Source organism: Ictalurus punctatus, chromosome 18 (genome assembly GCF_001660625.3).
Source record: "Ictalurus punctatus breed USDA103 chromosome 18, Coco_2.0, whole genome shotgun sequence".
In the NCBI taxonomy this organism is placed as follows: domain Eukaryota; kingdom Metazoa; phylum Chordata; class Actinopteri; order Siluriformes; family Ictaluridae; genus Ictalurus; species Ictalurus punctatus.
The window spans coordinates 8156852-8180216 of NC_030433.2; the positions used below are offsets into that span (position 1 = coordinate 8156852).

The 23365-nt window shown below is 32.8% G+C and overlaps 1 protein-coding gene across 1 annotated transcript; it reads right to left on the reverse strand.

Annotated features, from left to right (window-relative positions):
• Window positions 1-1059: 1059 nt before the first annotated feature.
• Window positions 1060-21939, reverse strand: agxt2 (alanine--glyoxylate aminotransferase 2). Its single transcript, XM_017493402.3, has 14 exons — window positions 21667-21939; window positions 19996-20075; window positions 19525-19715; window positions 18985-19108; window positions 18761-18855; window positions 18307-18400; window positions 18111-18204; window positions 15999-16099; window positions 15517-15609; window positions 15128-15260; window positions 14752-14840; window positions 14138-14287; window positions 2237-2335; window positions 1060-1950 (listed from the first exon to the last, which is right to left on the reverse strand). The coding sequence occupies exons 1-14, from the start codon at window positions 21758-21760 to the stop codon at window positions 1849-1851; spliced, it is 1539 nt and encodes a 512-aa protein (XP_017348891.1). The 5' UTR covers window positions 21761-21939; the 3' UTR covers window positions 1060-1848.
• Window positions 21940-23365: the final 1426 nt, after the last annotated feature.

Sequence of the window (23365 nt, forward strand, 5' to 3'; positions counted from 1 at the left end):
TTTTATCCCAGCAAATAATAATTGAATAAAAAATGTTAATACAGACAAGAGTTGAGGATTGATCTACGGTCGGAAATGTTCTTTAGTTTTATGAAGGTGGACGTTTGATTAAATGCGTACAAAACAATGAAAAGATGTTCAGTTGATGAACAGCACATCCACCCTGACTAATGTAATGTAATGTAATGAGGTACTTATAGCAGTAATGTAATGTAATTTAAAGTAATGTAATGTAATGAGGTACTTACAGCAGTAATGTAATGTAATTTAAAGTAATGTAATATAATGAGGTACATATAGCAGTAATGTAATGCAATGAGGTACTTATAGCACTAAACCTTTTCATCTTTCAGTTAATTGTAACACAATACGTGTAGCTGCGTGCATATAAAATGTGCATATATATATATATATAATTTTTATTTTTTGAAAACGAGACTTTCCTGAGCTGAACTGTTCCTCATTTCTCAACCAGAAGTTTCCCAAAAGTTGAAAAGACATTTTTAAAAAAAATCATGTTTAAAGATTTCAGTCCGATTCCACTGAAATCTCCACCTCTATAATCTCACACGCTGATGGAAAGAACAACATTACTGCTGAATTGTAAAGAATTACTTTAATGTTTATAATAGGAGTTGAGTTCTCACGCTGAAGTTGTGTTGATAAAATTCACTGTTTCTGGACATATTGTATCTGTACGGTTGTGTAACAAACCCAGTGTTCCAGGTGTTCAGGGAAATTCCACAGACGAGTCCGGCTTCGTCAACAAATCTTTACCAGATCTGGGAAATGTAAATGCTCTGTTTCATACAGCACACAAACACCAGGTGGATGACAAACATGTTGACATACAGTGTAAAGTGTGTGCATAGGATGCAGATGTTCAGTGCGGCACCTGAGGCATTAACTGCAATGTTCAAATGATTTTTTTTTTCATTTCTAAACACACTTTATATCTTGTTTATTTTCCACTTTGTATTTTTACCTTTACTTTGTATTTTGTCTAAAGCTTGTGTGAACTCTCCCATTGGGAAAAAAAACTCAATTAGATCAATAAGATCCTTTAATAAAAGATGACGTGTTTATTTAGACGATGTTCATTCTAAAAACATCTGATTTAATTTTACAAATCTGTTTTTTTTTTCCGTACTTTTATTTCATTATTTCATTGATCCCGGTGTTAAATACTGCTAAAGGCACTGAGGTTCGGTGTTTAGTTTTGTGAACACGGCAGCACCGAAATGAGTCACTAAACTACGAGAGCTGCGTTAATCGACGATAAACACTCCCTCTTATGAATCAACTGCAGTCTGTTACCATCCGTATGACACGGTGAATTGGGACGAGGCCACACTGAGTTGAAAGATGCAGTGCTGTAAGCGGTTAGGGAAAGTGGTTAGGGGTGGACTTAAACGAGCCCAAGAAAGAGCCCTAGAATGTTCTAGTGCTGCAGTGTCCACTCTTTGAGAAAGTGTTAGTTCAGGGTTGATTTGGAACGGATCCAGGCTGAGCTGCAAGACCCCGTGGTGATCGGTCCTCTGTAGGGGAAGTGGAGAAGTGGATATGAGGTTGATTTGGCGTAGATCCCTAGTTCAGTGTTGAACTATTGTCCTTAGTAGAACAGTTGATTAGGGGATTGGATTGGAACAGTACCAGTCTAAAGTCAGTGCTGTCCCGTTTGATTTGAAACACAGCCCGACTGAGTGCTGAACAGCCGCATGTAAGTGAAGGGGAAAATGGATAGGGGTTGATTTGGAACAGAACTAATGCGTTAAGTGAAGATCTGTCAGTTTTAAGGAGGAAAGAAAGGCAATGGACTGATTTGGAACAGAACCGGTCTGGTGCTGCTCATCTCCTCTCCGTGTAGTTGTGCAGTGCCTGATCGAACACGGCGAGGAAGAAATCGGCATCGTCTTTAGTGATGCACATCGGCGGCTGGATCCGGAATGTCTGAGACAGAACGGAGCGGTCAGGGAAAAGAAGAAGAACAAATCATTTATATTTTATCTATAATTATAGAATCGTATTTTATTATTTATTTCATTATTGTACCAGTGCAGAAGAAAATACACTGTTCTGATTGGCCGGAAGGTTATTCTCTTTCATCAGGACACTTCTGATGTAGGACAAGTAACTTGGAGGTGGAGTGTAACCATGACAACAAACAATCATACCTGTCCCTGCCCCCTCAGGACCCCTAAATTCTTAAACAGTCAGTTCTTTTAACCATCTTTACCTGTCCGTATATCCCTCCTCTGCCGATCAGCACGCCCATGTCCTTAGTGTCCTCCAGAATCTCAATCATGGCATCGGAGGGAAGAGGATCTCGACTCTCCTTAAAAAAATATATCAAGACTTGAAATATAATGATTTCGATACGATGTTCCGATTTGCTTTTTTGTATAAACTCTGAAGGCTGGGGTCGTTAACAAAACAAAAAAATACTCATGGGGAAAAACACACTATGTATGAATTATGTATCATGTATCTTATAAATCTTATCTTATATTTCCAAGTACAATCCAGTGCGAAAAGAAACTCCCATTACAACGCATATCTACATAAAATTTTGAGTAAAGTTAGAGTAAAGTTAGTTAGAGTAAAGTTAGAGTAAAGTTAGAGTTAGATTAAAGTTGTAGTTAGAGTAGTTAAAGTTAGAGTAAAGTTAAAGCTAGATTAAAGTTAAAGTTAGAGTAAAGTTAAAGCTAGATTAAAGTTAAAGTTAGAGTAAAGTTAAAGCTAGATTTAAGTTAAAGTTAGAGTAAAGTTACACTAAAGTTAAAGTTAGAGTAAAGTTAATGTTAGAGTAAAGTTAGAGTTACAGTAAAGTTAGAGTTAGAGTAAAGTTAAAGTTAGATTAAAGTTGTAGTTAGAGTAAACTTAAAGTTAGAGTTAAGTTAGTTAAAGTTAGAGTAAAGTTAGTGTTAGAGTAAAGTTAGAGTAAAGTTAGTTAGAGTAAAGTTAGAGTAAAGTTAAAGTTAGAGTAAAGTTAGTTAGACTAGAGTTAAAGTTAGAGTAAAGTTAAAGTAAAGTTAGAGTACAGTTAGTTAAAGTTAGTTAAAGTTAAAGTTAGAGTAAAGGTAAAGTTATAGTAAAGTTAGAGTAAAGTTAGAGTTAGAGTAAAGTTAGAGTAAAGTTAAAGTTAGAGTAAAGTTAGAGTAGAGTTAGAGTAAAGTTAGAGTAAAGTTAAAGTTAGAGTAAAGTTAGAGTAGAGTTAGAGTAAAGTTAGAGTAAAGTTAAAGTTAAAGTTAGAGTAACGTTAGAGTACAGTTAGTTAGAGTAAAGTTAGAGTAAAGTTAGAGTTGGAATAAAGTTAAAGTTAAAGTTAGAGTAGTTAGAGTAAAGTTAGAGTAACGTTAAAGTTAGAGTAGTTAGAGTAAAGTTAGTTAGAGTCGAGTAAAGTTAAAGTTAGAGTAGTTAGAGTAAAGTTAGAGTACAGTTAGTTAGTGTAGAGTAAAGTTAAAGTTGGAATAAAGTTAAAGTTCTAGTTTAGAGTAAAGTTAAAGTTAGAGTAAAGTTAGAGTTGGAGTAAAGTTAAAGTTCTAGTTTAGAGTAGAGTTAAAGTTAGAGTAAAGTTAGAGTTGGAATAAAGTTAAAGTTCTAGTTTAGAGTAGAGTTAGAGTAAAGTTAAAGTTAGAGTAAAGTTAGAGTTAGAGTAAAGTTAAAGTTAGAGTAGTTAGAGTAAAGTTAGAGTAGAGTTAGAGTAAAGTTAGAGTAAAGTTAAAGTTAGAGTAAAGTTAGAGTAGAGTTAGAGTAAAGTTAGAGTAAAGTTAAAGTTAGAGTAAAGTTAAAGTTAGAGTAAAGTTAGAGTTGGAGTAAAGTTAAAGTTCTAGTTTAGAGTAGAGTTAAAGTTAGAGTAAAGTTAGAGTTGGAATAAAGTTAAAGTTCTAGTTTAGAGTAGAGTTAGAGTAAAGTTAAAGTTAGAGTAAAGTTAAAGTTAGAGTAAAGTTAGAGTACAGTTAGTTAGAGTAAAGTTAGAGTAGAGTTAGAGTAAAGTTAGAGTAAAGTTAAAGTTAGAGTAAAGTTAGAGTACAGTTAGTTAGAGTAAAGTTAGAGTAAAGTTAGAGTTGGAATAAAGTTAAAGTTAAAGTTAGAGTAGTTAGAGTAAAGTTAGAGTAAAGTTAGAGTTGGAATAAAGTTAAAGTTAAAGTTAGAGTAGTTAGAGTAAAGTTAAAGTAGTTAGAGTAAAGTTAGAGTAAAGTTAGTTAGAGTCGAGTAAAGTTAAAGTTAGAGTAGTTAGAGTAAAGTTAGAGTACAGTTAGTTAGAGTAGAGTAAAGTTAAAGTTGGAATAAAGTTAAAGTACTAGTTTAGAGTAAAGTTAAAGTTAGAGTAAAGTTAGAGTTGGAATAAAGTTAAAGTTCTAGTTTAGAGTAGAGTTAGAGTAAAGTTAAAGTTAGAGTAAAGTTAGAGTACAGTTAGTTAGAGTAGAGTTAGAGTAAAGTTAAAGTTAGAGTAAAGTTAAAGTTAGAGTAAAGTTAAAGTTAGAGTAAAGTTAGAGTACAGTTAGTTAGAGTAAAGTTAGAGTAAAGTTAGAGTTAGAGTAAAGTTAGAGTAAAGTTAAAGTTAGAGTAAAGTTAGAGTTAGAGTAGAGTTAGAGTAAAGTTAAAGTTAGAGTAAAGTTAAAGTTAGAGTAAAGTTAAAGTTAGAGTAAAGTTAGAGTTAGAGTAAAGTTAAAGTTAGAGTAAAGTTAGAGTACAGTTAGTTAGAGTAAAGTTAGAGTAAAGTTAGAGTTGGAATAAAGTTAAAGTTCTAGTTAAATTAGAGTAAAGTTAGAGTAAAGTTAGAGTTAAAGTTAAAGTTAGAGTAGTTAGAGTAAAGTTAGTTAGAGTCGAGTAAAGTTAAAGTTAGAGTAGTTAGAGTAAAGTTAGAGTACAGTTAGTTAGAGTAGAGTAAAGTTAAAGTTGGAATAAAGTTAAAGTTCTAGTTTAGAGTAAAGTTAAAGTTAGAGTAAAGTTAGAGTTAGAGTAGAGTTAGAGTAAAGTTAAAGTTAGAGTAAAGTTAAAGTTAGAGTAAAGTTAGAGTACAGTTAGTTAGAGTAAAGTTAGAGTAAAGTTAAAGTTAGAGTAAAGTTAGAGTTAGAGTAAAGTTAGAGTAAAGTTAGAGTAAAGTTAGAGTACAGTTAGTTAGAGTAAAGTTAGAGTAAAGTTAAAGTTAGAGTAAAGTTAGAGTAAAGTTAGAGTTAGAGTAAAGTTAGAGTTAGAGTAAAGTTAGAGTAAAGTTAAAGTTAGAGTAAAGTTAGAGTTAGAGTAAAGTTAGAGTAAAGTTAAAGTTAGAGTAAAGTTAGAGTACAGTTAGTTAGAGTAAAGTTAGAGTAAAGTTAGAGTTGGAATAAAGTTAAAGTTCTAGTTAAATTAGAGTAAAGTTAGAGTAAAGTTAGAGTAAAGTTAAAGTTAGAGTAAAGTTAGAGTACAGTTAGTTAGAGTAAAGTTAGAGTTGGAATAAAGTTAAAGTTCTAGTTAAATTAGAGTAAAGTTAGAGTAAAGTTAGAGTACAGTTAGTTAGAGTAAAGTTAGAGTAGAGTTAGAGTAAAGTTAGAGTAAAGTTAAAGTTAGAGTAAAGTTAAAGTTAGAGTAAAGTTAGAGTACAGTTAGTTAGAGTTGGAATAAAGTTAAAGTTAAAGTTAGAGTAGTTAGAGTAAAGTTAGAGTAAAGTTAAAGTTAGAGTAGTTAGAGTAAAGTTAGTTAGAGTCGAGTAAAGTTAAAGTTAGAGTAGTTAGAGTAAAGTTAGAGTACAGTTAGTTAGAGTAGAGTAAAGTTAAAGTTGGAATAAAGTTAAAGTTCTAGTTTAGAGTAAAGTTAAAGTTAAAGTTAGAGTAAAGTTAGAGTTGGAATAAAGTTAAAGTTCTAGTTTAGAGTAGAGTTAGAGTAAAGTTAAAGTTAGAGTAAAGTTAGAGTTAGAGTAAAGTTAAAGTTAGAGTAGTTAGAGTAAAGTTAGAGTCGGAATAAAGTTAAAGTTCTAGTTTAGAGTAGAGTTAGAGTAAAGTTAAAGTTAGAGTAAAGTTAAAGTTAGAGTAAAGTTAGAGTACAGTTAGTTAGAGTAAAGTTAGAGTAGAGTTAGAGTAAAGTTAGAGTAAAGTTAAAGTTAGAGTAAAGTTAGAGTAGAGTTAGAGTAAAGTTAGAGTAAAGTTAAAGTTAGAGTAACGTTAAAGTTAGAGTAAAGTTAGAGTACAGTTAGTTAGAGTAAAGTTAGAGTAAAGTTAGAGTTGGAATAAAGTTAAAGTTAAAGTTAGAGTAGTTAGAGTAAAGTTAAAGTAGTTAGAGTAAAGTTAGAGTAAAGTTAGTTAGAGTCGAGTAAAGTTAAAGTTAGAGTAGTTAGAGTAAAGTTAGAGTACAGTTAGTTAGAGTAGAGTAAAGTTAAAGTTGGAATAAAGTTAAAGTTCTAGTTTAGAGTAAAGTTAAAGTTAGAGTAAAGTTAGAGTTGGAATAAAGTTAAAGTTCTAGTTTAGAGTAGAGTTAGAGTAAAGTTAAAGTTAGAGTAGTTAGAGTAAAGTTAGAGTAAAGTTAAAGTTAGAGTAAAGTTAAAGTTAGAGTAAAGTTAGAGTTAGAGTAAAGTTAGAGTAAAGTTAAAGTTAGAGTAAAGTTAGAGTACAGTTAGTTAGAGTAAAGTTAGAGTAAAGTTAGAGTTAGAGTAAAGTTAGAGTAAAGTTAAAGTTAGAGTAAAGTTAGAGTAAAGTTAGAGTTAGAGTAAAGTTAGAGTAAAGTTAAAGTTAGAGTAAAGTTAGAGTACAGTTAGTTAGAGTAAAGTTAGAGTAAAGTTAGAGTTGGAATAAAGTTAAAGTTCTAGTTAAATTAGAGTAAAGTTAGAGTACAGTTAGTTAGAGTAAAGTTAGAGTAGAGTTAGAGTAAAGTTAGAGTAAAGTTAAAGTTAGAGTAAAGTTAAAGTTAGAGTAAAGTTAGAGTACAGTTAGTTAGAGTTGGAATAAAGTTAAAGTTAAAGTTAGAGTAGTTAGAGTAAAGTTAGAGTAAAGTTAAAGTTAGAGTAGTTAGAGTAAAGTTAGTTAGAGTCGAGTAAAGTTAAAGTTAGAGTAGTTAGAGTAAAGTTAGAGTACAGTTAGTTAGAGTAGAGTAAAGTTAAAGTTGGAATAAAGTTAAAGTTCTAGTTTAGAGTAAAGTTAAAGTTAAAGTTAGAGTAAAGTTAGAGTTGGAATAAAGTTAAAGTTCTAGTTTAGAGTTTAGTTGTAGTTAGAGTAAAGTTAGAGTAAAGTTAAAGTTAGAGTAAAGTTAGAGTACAGTTAGTTAGAGTAAAGTTAGAGTAAAGTTAGAGTAGAGTTAGAGTAAAGTTAAAGTTAGAGTAAAGTTAAAGTTAGAGTAAAGTTAAAGTTAGAGTAAAGTTAGAGTACAGTTAGTTAGAGTAAAGTTAGATTAAAGTTAGAGTTGGAATAAAGTTAAAGTTCTAGTTAAATTAGAGTAAAGTTAGAGTAAAGTTAGAGTTAAAGTTAAAGTTAGAGTAGTTAGAGTAAAGTTAGTTAGAGTCGAGTAAAGTTAAAGTTAGAGTAGTTAGAGTAAAGTTAGAGTACAGTTAGTTAGAGTAGAGTAAAGTTAAAGTTGGAATAAAGTTAAAGTTCTAGTTTAGAGTAAAGTTAAAGTTAGAGTAAAGTTAGAGTTAGAGTAGAGTTAGAGTAAAGTTAAAGTTAGAGTAAAGTTAAAGTTAGAGTAAAGTTAGAGTAAAGTTAGAGTAAAGTTAAAGTTAGAGTAAAGTTAGAGTTAGAGTAAAGTTAGAGTAAAGTTAGAGTAAAGTTAGAGTACAGTTAGTTAGAGTAAAGTTAGAGTAAAGTTAAAGTTAGAGTAAAGTTAAAGTTAGAGTAAAGTTAGAGTTAGAGTAAAGTTAGAGTAAAGTTAAAGTTAGAGTAAAGTTAGAGTTAGAGTAAAGTTAGAGTAAAGTTAAAGTTAGAGTAAAGTTAGAGTACAGTTAGTTAGAGTAAAGTTAGAGTAAAGTTAGAGTTGGAATAAAGTTAAAGTTCTAGTTAAATTAGAGTAAAGTTAGAGTAAAGTTAGAGTAAAGTTAAAGTTAGAGTAAAGTTAGAGTACAGTTAGTTAGAGTAAAGTTAGAGTTGGAATAAAGTTAAAGTTCTAGTTAAATTAGAGTAAAGTTAGAGTAAAGTTAGAGTACAGTTAGTTAGAGTAAAGTTAGAGTAGAGTTAGAGTAAAGTTAGAGTAAAGTTAAAGTTAGAGTAAAGTTAGAGTACAGTTAGTTAGAGTTGGAATAAAGTTAAAGTTAAAGTTAGAGTAGTTAGAGTAAAGTTAGAGTAAAGTTAAAGTTAGAGTAGTTAGAGTAAAGTTAGTTAGAGTCGAGTAAAGTTAAAGTTAGAGTAGTTAGAGTAAAGTTAGAGTACAGTTAGTTAGAGTAGAGTAAAGTTAAAGTTGGAATAAAGTTAAAGTTCTAGTTTAGAGTAAAGTTAAAGTTAGAGTAAAGTTAGAGTTGGAATAAAGTTAAAGTTCTAGTTTAGAGTAGAGTTAGAGTAAAGTTAAAGTTAGAGTAAAGTTAGAGTTAGAGTAAAGTTAAAGTTAGAGTAGTTAGAGTAAAGTTAGAGTAAAGTTAAAGTTAGAGTAAAGTTAGAGTAAAGTTAGAGTACAGTTAGTTAGAGTAAAGTTAGAGTAAAGTTAGAGTTGGAATAAAGTTAAAGTTAAAGTTCTAGTTAAATTAGAGTAAAGTTAGAGTAAAGTTAGAGTTTAAGTTAAAGTTAGAGTAAAGTTAGAGTAAAGTTAGAGTTAGAGTAGAGTTAGAGTAAAGTTAAAGTTAGAGTAAAGTTAAAGTTAGAGTAAAGTTAGAGTAAAGTTAGAGTACAGTTAGTTAGAGTAAAGTTAGAGTAAAGTTAAAGTTAGAGTAAAGTTAGAGTTAGAGTAAAGCTAAAGTTAGAGTAAAGTTAGTTACAGTAAAGATAGAGTAAAGTTAGAGTAAAGTTAGAGTACAGTTAGTTAGAGTAAAGTTAGAGTAAAGTTAAAGTTAGAGTAGTTAGAGTAGTTAGAGTAAAGTTAGAGTTGGAATAAAGTTAAAGTTCTAGTTTAGAGTAAAGTTAGAGTAAAGTTAGAGTTAGAGTAAAGTTAAAGTTAGAGTAAAGTTAGAGTACAGTTAGTTAGAGTAAAGTTAGAGTAGAGTTAGAGTAAAGTTAAAGTTAGAGTAAAGTTAGAATAGAGTTAGAGTAAAGTTAGAGTAAAGTTAAAGTTAGAGTAAAGTTAAAGTTAGAGTAAAGTTAGAGTACAGTTAGTTAGAGTAAAGTTAGAGTAAAGTTAGAGTTGGAATAAAGTTAAAGTTAGAGTAGTTAGAGTAAAGTTAGAGTAAAGTTAAAGTTAGAGTAGTTAGAGTAAAGTTAGAGTAAAGTTAAAGTAGTTAGAGTAAAGTTAGAGTAAAGTTAGTTAGAGTCGAGTAAAGTTAAAGTTAGAGTAGTTAGAGTAAAGTTAGAGTACAGTTAGTTAGAGTAGAGTAAAGTTAAAGTTGGAATAAAGTTAAAGTTCTAGTTTAGAGTAAAGTTAAAGTTAGAGTAAAGTTAGAGTTGGAATAAAGTTAAAGTTCTAGTTTAGAGTAGAGTTAGAGTAAAGTTAAAGTTAGAGTAGTTAGAGTAAAGTTAGAGTAAAGTTAAAGTTAGAGTAAAGTTAGAGTACACTTAGTTAGAGTAAAGTTAGAGTAAAGTTAAAGTTAGAGTAAAGTTAAAGTTAGAGTAAAGTTAAAGTTAGAGTACAGTTAGAGTAAAGTTAAAGTTAGAGTAAAGTTAAAGTTAGAGTAAAGTTAGAGTACAGTTAGTTAGAGTAAAGTTAGAGTAAAGTTAGAGTTGGAATAAAGTTAAAGTTCTAGTTAAATTAGAGTAAAGTTAGAGTAAAGTTAGAGTTAAAGTTAAAGTTAGAGTAGTTAGAGTAAAGTTAGTTAGAGTCGAGTAAAGTTAAAGTTAGAGTAGTTAGAGTAAAGTTAGAGTACAGTTAGTTAGAGTAGAGTAAAGTTAAAGTTGGAATAAAGTTAAAGTTCTAGTTTAGAGTAAAGTTAAAGTTAGAGTAAAGTTAGAGTTAGAGTAGAGTTAGAGTAAAGTTAAAGTTAGAGTAAAGTTAAAGTTAGAGTAAAGTTAGAGTAAAGTTAGAGTAAAGTTAAAGTTAGAGTAAAGTTAGAGTTAGAGTAAAGTTAGAGTAAAGTTAGTTAGAGTAAAGTTAGAGTTGGAATAAAGTTAAAGTTAAAGTTCTAGTTAAATTAGAGTAAAGTTAGAGTAAAGTTAGAGTTTAAGTTAAAGTTAGAGTAAAGTTAGAGTAAAGTTAAAGTTAGAGTAAAGTTAGAGTTAGAGTAGAGTTAGAGTAAAGTTAGAGTAAAGTTAAAGTTAGAGTAAAGTTAGAGTAAAGTTAGAGTACAGTTAGTTAGAGTAAAGTTAGAGTAAAGTTAAAGTTAGAGTAAAGTTAGAGTTAGAGTAAAGCTAAAGTTAGAGTAAAGTTAGAGTAAAGTTAAAGTTAGAGTAGTTAGAGTAGTTAGAGTAAAGTTAGAGTTGGAATAAAGTTAAAGTTCTAGTTTAGAGTAAAGTTAGAGTAAAGTTAGAGTTAGAGTAAAGTTAAAGTTAGAGTAAAGTTAGAGTAAAGTTAGAGTAAAGTTAGAGTAAAGTTAGAGTAAAGTTAGAGTAAAGTTAGAGTACAGTTAGTTAGAGTAAAGTTAGAGTAAAGCTAAAGTTAGAGTAAAGTTAGAGTAAAGTTAAAGTTAGAGTAGTTAGAGTAGTTAGAGTAAAGTTAGAGTTGGAATAAAGTTAAAGTTCTAGTTTAGAGTAAAGTTAGAGTAAAGTTAGAGTAAAGTTAAAGTTAGAGTAAAGTTAGAGTACAGTTAGTTAGAGTAAAGTTAGAGTAGAGTTAGAGTAGAGTTAAAGTTAGAGTAAAGTTAAAGTTAGAGTAAAGTTAGAGTACAGTTAGTTAGAGTAAAGTTAGAGTAAAGTTAGAGTTGGAATAAAGTTAAAGTTAGAGTAGTTAGAGTAAAGTTAAAGTAGTTAGAGTAAAGTTAGAGTAAAGTTAGTTAGAGTCGAGTAAAGTTAAAGTTAGAGTAGTTAGAGTAAAGTTAGAGTACAGTTAGTTAGAGTAGAGTAAAGTTAAAGTTGGAATAAAGTTAAAGTTCTAGTTTAGAGTAAAGTTAAAGTTAGAGTAAAGTTAGAGTTTGAATAAAGTTAAAGTTCTAGTTTAGAGTAGAGTTAGAGTAAAGTTAAAGTTAGAGTAAAGTTAGAGTACACTTAGTTAGAGTAAAGTTAGAGTAAAGTTAAAGTTAGAGTAAAGTTAGAGTACACTTAGTTAGAGTAAAGTTAGAGTAAAGTTAAAGTTAGAGTAAAGTTAAAGTTAGAGTAAAGTTAAAGTTAGAGTAAAGTTAGAGTTAGAGTAGAGTTAGAGTAAAGTTAAAGTTAGAGTAAAGTTAGAGTACAGTTAGTTAGAGTAAAGTTAGAGTAAAGTTAGAGTTGGAATAAAGTTAAAGTTCTAGTTAAATTAGAGTAAAGTTAGAGTAAAGTTAGAGTTAAAGTTAGAGTAGTTAGAGTAAAGTTAGTTAGAGTCGAGTAAAGTTAAAGTTAGAGTAGTTAGAGTAAAGTTAGAGTACAGTTAGTTAGAGTAGAGTAAAGTTAAAGTTGGAATAAAGTTAAAGTTCTAGTTTAGAGTAAAGTTAAAGTTAAAGTTAGAGTAAAGTTAGAGTTGGAATAAAGTTAAAGTTCTAGTTTAGAGTAGAGTTAGAGTAAAGTTAAAGTTAGAGTAAAGTTAAAGTTAGAGTAGTTAGAGTAAAGTTAGAGTAAAGTTAAAGTTAGAGTAAAGTTAGAGTACAGTTAGTTAGAGTAAAGTTAGAGTAAAGTTAGAGTTAGAGTAAAGTTAGAGTAAAGTTAAAGTTAGAGTAAAGTTAAAGTTAGAGTAAAGTTAAAGTTAGAGTAAAGTTAGAGTACAGTTAGTTAGAGTAAAGTTAGAGTAAAGTTAGTTAGAGTAAAGTTAGAGTAAAGTTAGTTAGAGTAAAGTTAGAGTAAAGTTAGAGTTGGAATAAAGTTAAAGTTCTAGTTAAATTAGAGTAAAGTTAGAGTAAAGTTAGAGTAAAGTTAAAGTTAGAGTAGTTAGAGTAAAGTTAGTTAGAGTCGAGTAAAGTTAAAGTTAGAGTAGTTAGAGTAAAGTTAGAGTACAGTTAGTTAGAGTAGAGTAAAGTTAAAGTTGGAATAAAGTTAAAGTTCTAGTTTAGAGTAAAGTTAAAGTTAGAGTAAAGTTAGAGTAAAGTTAGAGTACAGTTAGTTAGAGTAAAGTTAGAGTAAAGTTAAAGTTAGAGTAAAGTTAAAGTTAGAGTAAAGTTAAAGTTAGAGTAAAGTTAAAGTTAGAGTAAAGTTAGAGTAAAGTTAGAGTACAGTTAGTTAGAGTAAAGTTAGAGTAAAGTTAAAGTTAGAGTAAAGTTAAAGTTAGAGTAAAGTTAGAGTTAGAGTAAAGTTAGAGTAAAGTTAAAGTTAGAGTAAAGTTAGAGTAGAGTTAGAGTAAAGTTAGAGTAAAGTTAAAGTTAGAGTAAAGTTAGAGTAGTTAGAGTAAAGTTAAAGTTAGAGTAAAGTTAGAGTAAAGTTAGAGTAAAGTTAAAGTTAGAGTAAAGTTAGAGTAAAGTTAGAGTAAAGTTAGAGTTAGAGTAAAGTTAGAGTAAAGTTAAAGTTAGAGTAAAGTTAGAGTAGAGTTAGAGTAAAGTTAGAGTAAAGTTAAAGTTAGAGTAAAGTTAGAGTAGTTAGAGTAAAGTTAAAGTTAGAGTAAAGTTAGAGTAGAGTTAGAGTAAAGGTAGAGTAAAGTTAGAGTAAAGTTAGAGTTAGAGTAAAGTTAGAGTAAAGTTAAAGTTAGAGTAAAGTTAGAGTAAAGTTAGAGTAGAGTTAGAGTAAAGTTAGAGTAAAGTTAGAGTAAAGTTAGAGTTAGAGTAAAGTTAGAGTAAAGTTAAAGTTAGAGTAAAGTTAGAGTAGAGTTAGAGTAAAGTTAGAGTAAAGTTAAAGTTAGAGTAAAGTTAGAGTAGTTAGAGTAAAGTTAAAGTTAGAGTAAAGTTAGAGTAGAGTTAGAGTAAAGTTAGAGTAAAGTTAGAGTAGAGTTAGAGTAAAGTTAGAGTAAAGTTAGAGTAAAGTTAGAGTTAGAGTAAAGTTAGAGTAAAGTTAAAGTTAGAGTAAAGTTAGAGTAAAGTTAGAGTAGAGTTAGAGTAAAGTTAGAGTAAAGTTAGAGTAAAGTTAAAGTTAGAGTAGTTAGAGTAAATTTAGAGTTGGAATAAAGTTAAAGTTCTAGTTAGAGTAAAGTTAGAGTAAAGTTAAAGTTAAACATGTAAAACAAACACAGTTCTTCTTTGTGTTAAGGTTTAAACAATTTCCTCACTGGAATGTTATGATGAAGCTTTTCTCAGTTCATATCTGATTTATTAACTGTAGCTTCATAACATGGAAAAAGGGATCAGCACACACACACACACACACACACACACACACACACACACACACACACACACACACACACACACACATACACATATCCTGAGAGTAACATTTCACTCTTCTTACGCCGCAGCAATTTGCCAACGATTACAATCTTTTATATATTAAAGAATGAAAAGTCCATTCATAGTTACATTTAATGATACCCGCTAGTTTCTGTTCTCACTTATAAACAGTCGTTCCCTCTCTTTATTCTCTCTTGATGTTAATGAGTTTGTCGTGTTAGTAAGAAACCACAAAGAAGCGTGAACTCCTCTGTCCTGAAGATGTGGGAAAACCTAAAGTTACAGCATTAACCTCTGACTATTCCATAGCACTGACACTGGAGACTCCTTCCATACACGCTAAACAAACACCTCCACACAGAAAATAACACAATCAATAGCATATTAGAATAGAGAGCTTATTTAATATAAATAAACTTGTGACATGCAGCTGCACTACTATCAGAGCCGCTGTTATAGAGAATTAACCAGTACCTCCTGACCAATCACAACTCAATAGCACTGTGGTGTAATAAATAATAAACATTTCAAAAAGAGTTGTATATAGTTGAATACTCCATCTGCACTCTGCAGCTAATGTAACGACTGCTAGGAAATTAGCAATGCGGATAAATTAATAGGTCAGAAAGTTAGCCTGCTGGATAATTAGCAAAAGAGGAAGGAACACAATATTGGCATTTTTTCATAACTTCACAGAAAAAGAAGAAATAGTCTCACTTTGTCTTTAACCATCTCCACACCGACATGCAGTCCTTTTCCGCGGACGTCCCCGACGATCTCATACTTATCTCGCAGCTTGGCGAGTTCATTCAGCAGATGTGTTCCCACTATGGCACTGTTCTCCTGGAGCCGTTCCTCTTTAATTGTCTAACACATACACACACATACACACACACACACTCTTTGCTTTGATTTCCATGTCACATTTGTTTCCACATTTGGAAACCACACTGGCCGTGTCTCAATCTGCATACTTTGTGTACTTCAGTGAGACATACTTTACTGTGTATGGATACACAGATGAGAAATTGAACCGTTTTTGCGTAACTTCCTCACATTATATTGCTACAAGTGCTGAGAAATTATACTCCAGTAAATGGTTACTATACTTTAAATGCACTCAAGTATCTAAAAAAAAAGAGGAAAGTTAATGTTTATAACTGACGAAATGAAACCGGTCACAGAAGCTGATGAATTCTTAATAATTTTTTTTCTACTCTGATGAAGAAATATATAAACCTCCTATATGAATTTTCCCCGAAACAAACTATAAGAATAACACTTTCATTGTTTAGCAATCTAAAGGTGGACATGGATCAGTGCTTACTCACATCCAGCACAGTCGAGGCGATGCTGCAGGCGAGGGGGTTTCCACCGAAAGTGTTGAAGTGAAGTCCTTTAGCAAAGGTACGAGCAATTTCTGCAAAAATGGCCAAATTGCACTTTTAGTTTGTTCAGTATAGCTAAATATGGTCTTGATCTCGACCGACAGTTTAAAAAAAAAAAATTATGACATTTGTTTTCTTTCTTTTCACGAAGTCTGACAAGAAGTACGTTTTTATCTTCTGGAAAACAGCCTAATCTTTGGCGCAATGCACGAATGACACCAAATCTTTAAAGTCTTGGCTTTGACCCCCTGACCTTTCAGAACAGAAATGGAGAGAGTTCATAATTCTTTGTTTTTTGTTTTTAAAAAAACTGACTCACCCTCGCTTGTGACCACAGCCGCCATGGGAAATCCGTTAGCGATTCCTTTAGCCATCGTCACGATGTCTGGAACAACGTCATGGGCCTGAAAAGCCCAGAAGTGACTTCCCGTGCGTCCGAAACCGGTCTGAACCTGACACAGGAGTGAAATATCTGAATCGGATGATCTATACATGATAAAATGTATCCGACACAGCGAAGAACACACGGTGCATGTGCGAGTGCTTTACAGAGATACATGCAGTAGACAGCAGAAAAGGAGAAATATGCAGAAAGTAAGGTATGTACAAAAACATGTAATGTCAAAATCTACTTCTTGTTTGGAAAATTATTTAAAAGGAAAAAATATATAATAATGGGAATAATGAGGTGTGGGTTTATATTAGTACCTCATCAGCTATGCATATTCCACCTTTTTCTCTCACTAGCTTGTAGGCTTCTTTCAGGAAGTTCTTGGGGTACTGGATAGTTCCTCCTAATCCCTGCCAAAAAAAAAAAAAGAACAGGAAGTTATGTGTTGTTGTGATGTTCTAGCAATTTCCAAAGTGTTTTATTCCTCTTATACCACAGCATCCTGCCAAGAGATGTTCCTCATCGACCTTCCTCTCTCGTTAATAAGCACAAATCTCACCTGAAGTCCTGAAGACTTTCCACTTACAAAACGGTTACAAGTCTACCTCTACCTGTTACAAAGCACTGACACTGGAGACTCCTTCCATAAATAAATAAATGAAATAAATCTCTCCTGTTTATGCGGCGCTTCCACTGTACAAGTCTGTGTGAATGAGCCATTTCTATAGAAACAATAGTCCATTCGAACCAGATAATAAATTATACGTTACTAGCATTCGCATAATTCAGCAGTGCTAACCTGAATGGGTTCTGCGAAGAACGCGGCAATACGATTATGTACGCTCGTAGCAAGAACGTCCTTCAGCTGCTCGATGTACCTGCCATTGGCTTGGCACTGATCTGTCATCGCAACACAACACAACGTTAATAACACAAAGGAATTTTAATGACGTCTGGTTTAGCTATTTAAAATATATTCCTAAATAGATTTGTGCAAATGTTTGCGTACGTATACACATTTAACTTTGCAGGTTAGAGTCATTTTTTTAAAGAGTGAGAAAAAAAAGAGAGAAATAATAAGTCAGTTCAAAGGTTATTGAATGCTTGAATGCTTGAACGCTTTTTTACTTTCATTTTTCTCTCTTTCTTCTGTCTTTCTCTTTCAATTTAACTTCATGATTTTTTTGTCTGTACATTTTCCTCTTTTCCATTCGATCATCATGGGGGGGTGTAAACTTTCTCATCTGTACAGTATGTAACTCCCAGTTTGAGCGCAAATGAAGCTATATAAAACAGCAAAATAAATGTTTAAGAAATTATTTGTTATTATTTGTGTTTGTGTGTTTTGTTTTGTTTTTTTACCTAGTTTGGTACTATCCTGAAGAAGTATGCATGTGCTTATTTGTTTGCTTGTTTATTTGTTTACTTATTTAGCCATTTTCATATTATTATGCCTTTGAAAAAATATATTTCAGACACATTTTATAGATATATTTATTTCATTGGTTTATTGGTGGCTGTTTGTTGGTTTTAATATTTTTACGCTTTTTTTGTGGAAAAATATTTCAGACACATTCTGCTGTTTTATTAATTATTTTTTTCAGTTGACTTTTATTTGTTTATTTACTTATTTATTTATTCCCCCACCATCTCACACCACCAAACAACCCACTTAATAAAATATAAACTGTTAACATAAAACTATTGCTCACAAAATATTATAGGCAAATATTTATTTACATTACTGAAATGTATGTTCATGTTGTTGTTTGTTGCATTTTTATTAAAAGTGTGTGTGTGTGTGTGTGTACGTGTACAGATCTTATCCTGAAGAGCTTTACAGTCTTTCCGCTACGCTGTGTAAACACTAATATAACCTCGTGTGGTCGTTACATACTCGTTATAGCTGCGTTTCTTGGTAGGATGATGTCACTCTGCGACACACTGTTCTTTTCCAAAAAGAGTTAATGTTTTACATTGTAATAAAATCTGACCTTGTACTAAAGTCCAAACGGCTTTCGCTTTTTACAGAACTCAGCCCAGAGACCCCTTTAACTCTAATAAAATAAATCAATTAATTAAATTAATTCAATAAATATCCACCACCCCATAGAGTAAAGAATTCATTTTCATTTATTCTAACACAATCGAACTATTAAAAACACTGGCCTCATTATTTAAATATGTTGTATAATGTTTTGGTGTGTTTATTTTTAGCTGTAGAGCTTTTTATTCCACTCACAGGACACATTTTTATTGAAATGATTAATAAAATTATCGTTATGGATTTATTGAGGTTTGGATTGAAATTCAGTTCAATTCAAGTGACCAGTCACTTAATAATTCATAAATGTATTAATTAGTCCATTTAATTCATATTAATTCATAAGCATATTATTAAAATGATTATTTTTAAATAATAAATACAATTTTAATAATCACAGACCCCCTGGTTCATGGACCCCAATTTTTTGTTGTAACCATTTTTGTTAAAAGTGTGTGTATTGTATGTGTTTGTGTTCTTCTGTAAAGTGTGTGTGTGTGTATGAGAATAATCCTGGAGACTCAATATCTTATCACATTCACTATAATACAGCTAAAAACTTCACTTGACTATGTTTATGTATCATTATGTACACAAGACTTGGCAATTTATTTTAATTTGCTATGAATTATGGGAGCGCGAGCGTAAAAGTTACAAACATTTCTGCATCTTTATGAGGATGATAAGGTCACTGGAGACATGAGTGCTGAAGGATACCGGGGACGGCACAGAGTTGTTGTGTTAAAGTTAATATGAAATGCAAGGACAAGGAATGATTAAACTGCAAGCCAGACATTATGCAAGTGCGTGTGTGTGTGTGTGCGTGTGTGTGTGTGTGTGTGTGTGTGTGTGTGTGTGTGAGTGTACCATGAGAGCAGTTGCAATCTCTGACTGTCTGAACAGGTGAATCTCTGCAGTGATTCCCACCCCAAGGCCCCCTGAACACATCAGGACACATGGTCTGAAAAAGAAATCGCAACTTGTTCATGTGACTCAGGAGAAATATTAGATCAAAACAGGAAGTGGTGGACAGGAAGTAGCTGTCACCTAGAGCTGTACGTACATTATAGCAGCCCAGGCCGGACGCCACTGCGTATTTATACACTGTGTTTGAGGTCAGACCCATCGCTTGTGGACTTCCACCATGATAGGAATTTCTACAGCGAAAATAAATGCACAAAAATTACGTTCAGTAGTTAGCAGAGACTACTACTCAATTTCTTAAAACGTCTAAAACTTGTAGACACGCTGATGACGTGCCAGATGGGTGTTGAACGGAGGATGCCAGCTGTATACCCTGAGAGATGTGTGATTTTGATGAACCTCAAACAATTATTAAATAAAAAATATTACTATAAGTGCCCTGCGATGGATTAGCACCCTGTCCAGGATGTACCCCGCCTTGTGCCAGATTCTCCCTGGGATAGGCTCCAGGTTTCCCCAAGACCCTGAAGGAAGGATAAGCGGTATAGAATATGGATGGATGGATGGATAATACTATAAGCAGTAGTGTTGACCTCAAAGTGATGGCATCAAAGTTTCCTGTGTGTAATCTCGCCATCAGCAGAGCCAGATCATTCGCTTCAGAGCCACTGTTAGTCATATACACAACCTAGAAACACACACACACACAAATAAATGTGTGTGTACATTAAGTGAACACATTTCATAATATTGCAGATGCACCTATATATAAACACACAAAAAAATGGTGTGTGTGCGCGCGTGTGTGTGTATATACTTTCAGAGGTTCAGGCAGATGTGACACAAGTTTCTCTGCATATTCCTGGATCTCAGGATAAACATAAATGGCTGACGTGTGGCAAAGACGCTGCAGTTGCTCCTGTGCAGCTTTTGTCACCTTCCTGAAACACACACACACACACAAATTTGACACTGCAAATCATCACACATTGGTAAAATGCCAATTAAACTAATTATGAAATAAAAGCTTTACATTAAGGAATTGAACACTGAGCGTGTTCCATTATAAATGTTCAAATATTCTACAATTTGAGGGAAGAAAAGTGAAAAAAAAAAAACAAGTAGTGCTTGGACCCCTAAAGATTTTTCCTCTCTATATGACTAAACCATTCAAATTAAAAATTAATCCTCAGGTTTTCTTTGTTAATCAGTTTTAAGGGGGCCAAATGCACATAAGAACAGAAATAGATATGTTTGTATTTTGGGGTGTTGCTTTGGGTTTTCACTTACACCCGACCACAGCACAGAATTGTAAAATAGCAAAATTGGAATAGTTCTAAGCCTAATACACACTTACGGATGGCAGTGTCCCAGGCTGACAGTGGCGACCCCCGCAAACATGTCGAGATAACGTGACCCATCCACATCCCACAGCCACTGCATGAAACCCTGATGGATAAAAAGTGGCTTCTTGTAGTACGTCACCTTCATCGTCATGGCATTACAGTTCAGCTTCCTGATCTCCAGCATCCGCTCCTTACTCATACCCTACACAGACCAACACACAACATTTTCACAGTATTAACAGAACTCATCGGGAACTTCACAGCTTCACCTCTGACAGTTACAAAACACAGAAACTGGAGAGTCCTTCCATGAATATTAAATAAACACATTTCTCCTTACAGAATACTTCAGCACAGCAACATTTATATGTTATTTATATTTTATAACAGTCAAATGTACAGATTTAAGTTTAAGTTATCTGACACAGGAAAGTCTTCAGGACAGAGAAGTTTACACCACTGAGGTAACACTGCTGCTTTACCTGGTACGTCTCAGGTGAAAAATTACATGAGGGCATCTGGACTCGCAGGTTCTTCATTACTGCCTCCTGACATAATGCACCTAAACAAGGAAATACTCAGAGACCATTTCTAATTGTGTGAGTTTTGAGGACCTTTGAAGTGAATGTGATGACTTAGACAGTGTGCCAGTAATAAACTGGTGGAAAGAGGTGGAAAGGTATATTTCCTTTTTTAGAATTTTTTTTATTATTATTATTTAATCACCCATAGATTTTTGCTGATAAAATGCTTATAATTAAACACATTTTGATGAATTTTACAGGTGATTTAAAAAATACATAGGATACTAAAGTGCATGGTAATAAACTGTCTAATTTTGACACGTTTAATTCTTTTTAATACCTTTAATTCTTTTTAAGTCACATAGGCTCTTAAAAACTTCATAAACATTCGAGTTTTTATGTTTTCTGTCTGTTATAGAAATCACATCGGCTAAGAAAATGCTCATAAGCATGCTAATTTTGACGTGATCTGTCTATTAATCTATAGCTATCACATACACTAGCATAATGCTAGTGTCAGATTTCTTTTCATTTTAAGTCAGAGTTTCTCTTTGCTTTCTGCTTTATTTGCAAAAACATTCTGCTAACATTAGCAGAAAGCTGAAGTTTGTGGTGTCGGAAATGGTTCCGATGACACCGAGCCACTTTGATCCTCAAACAGGTCAAAGCATATTTCCAAATAATTTTAAATAAATTTATTGGTATTTATATAAGATATTTATTATTTCTTGATAAAACAGCGCCGAAGAGACACTTGATTTGTCAGACAGATGCGCAAACTTGTGTGGAATTGGCTCTAAAGCTTTGGAGTCAACTCGATTCTTTCCCCTAAAAAGAGTCGATTCTTCAGTCCTAACGCCTGGCGTCAGATAATCGACTCTTTTTGGTAACTGAACCTCGACTCTGCATTTCTGTGTCGTTAATATAACATGTTTTGCCCGGTCTGTGCTGTTTTAAAGTGAATAAACCACCTATTTAAAGAGGAACATCACTAATATTGCATTATCTACATGACCTTAGGAACTGGTGAAATTCCGTTACCATGGAAACATAAAGTCGTTCTTTTCATTGTTTTCTTCTTCTTCGTTTTTTTTAAAAAAAACAAAACATTTTTTAATATCTAAGTCGGTGGATAAATTATATTGTTTAGTTCAACAGAACTCTGGTAATTAAAACTACATAGCTAAAATATAATTGGGTTTTCCAGCTATTAGTAGAGGCTAGCGTAGCATACTCCTGTACTACTGTACTAAGAAAGTATGCTGTCATAATAAACAGCATACTACTAAATAGTAGGCTATGATAATATATGGTATCTGCCCACACTATATACTAGCACTAATATAAATACTAATGTAAAATACTATATACTGCACAGCATATTGCAACAGAGTAAACAGAATTTTTTTTTTAAATTATTTTGTCATATTTAAATGGAAGCACACTAGTTAGTACACTAGTATGCAGTTTTGCACGCTGCCATTAAATCTCTTCTGTTTACACGGTTTAAATATTACAAGCAATGTTAAACAAGCGATTCAATGTTAAACATGCGCTGAGTATCCCCTCTAACTTGACATTTAGATTATTTATATCAAATTGCACGGATTTTGGCAGAAAAACACTCACCACTCTGTCGTTGGAGCTGAAGCATAGAACCGACTCCATGTCCGGCTCTCCTGGCCCACCATGGAGCCTTCACTGGGGCAAACATTTTATACATTTAAATTAAAAATAATAATAATTTCAGGAGTTTTCTTAAGGAGTAAATGTGAGTTACAGATTTCTGTTAGGCAGAATGGCTGGAGAGAAGACAACTGATGATAAACTGGGGGAGAAAAGTTGTTCCAAAGGTGAAATTCAGCTACTTAAAGGCCATCAGTACCCCGGGGTGTGTGTGTGTGTGTGTGTGTGTGTTGGGGGGGGGGGGGGTGTTAAAGGGGCAATAAACCCTTCAGCGCTTTCCACCAGGATTGATATGAAAAATATCACAAAATAACAAATGTAGAACTAACATGTCCAGCAAGGAAAACATTAACCCTACACCAGAAGTGCAATGTTCAGTCAGCCAGTTCAATGTTCAATGTCCCGCAGACTCGTTAAATGAACAATTTGACCAAAATTAAAATTTACCCAGTGTTCATCTTTAGCCCAGATGTACTGTAGTTGATCAGATAAACATGTTCGGTGTCTACATTTAGCTTTCTCTAATTTTGCGTTGGAGCTTCAAGACTAATTGACTAATAAGATTTCGCTGATACCAGCCTCAGAGTTCAATTCCTGGACCCGCACCGCTGTTTCCTTCTCAGTACTGGGCTCAGGAAGAAGTCACAGGGTTCAGTGAAAGCATCATAGTTAATGCTGATAAAGGCAGACTATATATACAGAAAAAGAGAAAGGAAGAGGGTGGAGGTCTGACAGTTAGATCGCTGCTTGACTTTCTAGGAACAAAGAGCTTAGCGTGTCAGAACAGGACAGGGATTTCTGTGTACTCAGATAAGAAGATGTACAGGTTATCAGAGAGAGAGAGAGAGAGAGAGAGAGAGAGGGAACGGAGAGAACAGACCGAGTGCATGCCGAAGTTATGTGTTGCTTATCACTAATATAGCTAACGGTAATGGAGACTTACAGCTACCGGTTTAGTCTCACGTCTAAACGATCCCACAGTCAGTTGGCCTGTACGCTGAACCTGATCCTCCTTCCTCAAGTCACTAAATCCTTTCAGTCATTTGCTGCTGTCTCTGACATTTACCAGCCGAGTGTTCGAATCAATCAATCTCCCTGTCAGGACCGGGATTCTCTTCTCTCATTCAATGAATGTCTTGAATTTACGTCACAATAGAGATTCACTCTTCTCTCATTTATCAGGTCAGTGTTTGAATCAATCTTTCCACCTGTTTGAGTCAATGAATCATCTGTCATGACCAAGATTCATTCCTCTGTCTTTCAGCAGGTCAGTTTTTTTTTTTTTTAAATCAAATAATCTTTCCGTTTTATGACAAAAATTCACTCCTCTCTCGTTCAGTGGGTCAATGATGAATCAATGAATCTTTCAATCGTGGCCAAAATTTGCACTTCTGTCATTCAGCAGCTCATTGTTTGAATCTTTCTGTCATGACCGAGAGTCGCTCTGCTCTCATTCAGCTGGTCACTGTTTGAATAATTGATTTTTCTCTTTCATGACTGTGGATAACTCCTCTGTCATTCAGCAGGTCAGTATTTGAATCAGTGAATCATTCGGTCATTAATGAAATGCATTCTTCTCTCATTCAGTTGGTCAGTGTTTGAGTAAAAATTTTCCCCCGTCATGACAGAGATTCTCTCCTCC

Excerpts from the sequence above, each read along its gene's own strand:
- agxt2 (XM_017493402.3), bottom strand. The coding sequence starts at position 21,760 with ATGTATAAAATGTTTGCCCCAGTGAAGGCTCCATGGTGGGCCAGGAGA. Across the intron at positions 19,716-19,995 it reads TTTCACCTGAGACGTACCAG|GGTATGAGTAAGGAGCGGAT; the intron begins GTAAAGCAGCAG and ends TGGTCTGTGTAG. Across the intron at positions 19,109-19,524 it reads AGCCTGGGACACTGCCATCC|GAAGGTGACAAAAGCTGCAC; the intron begins GTAAGTGTGTAT and ends TGTGTGTTTCAG.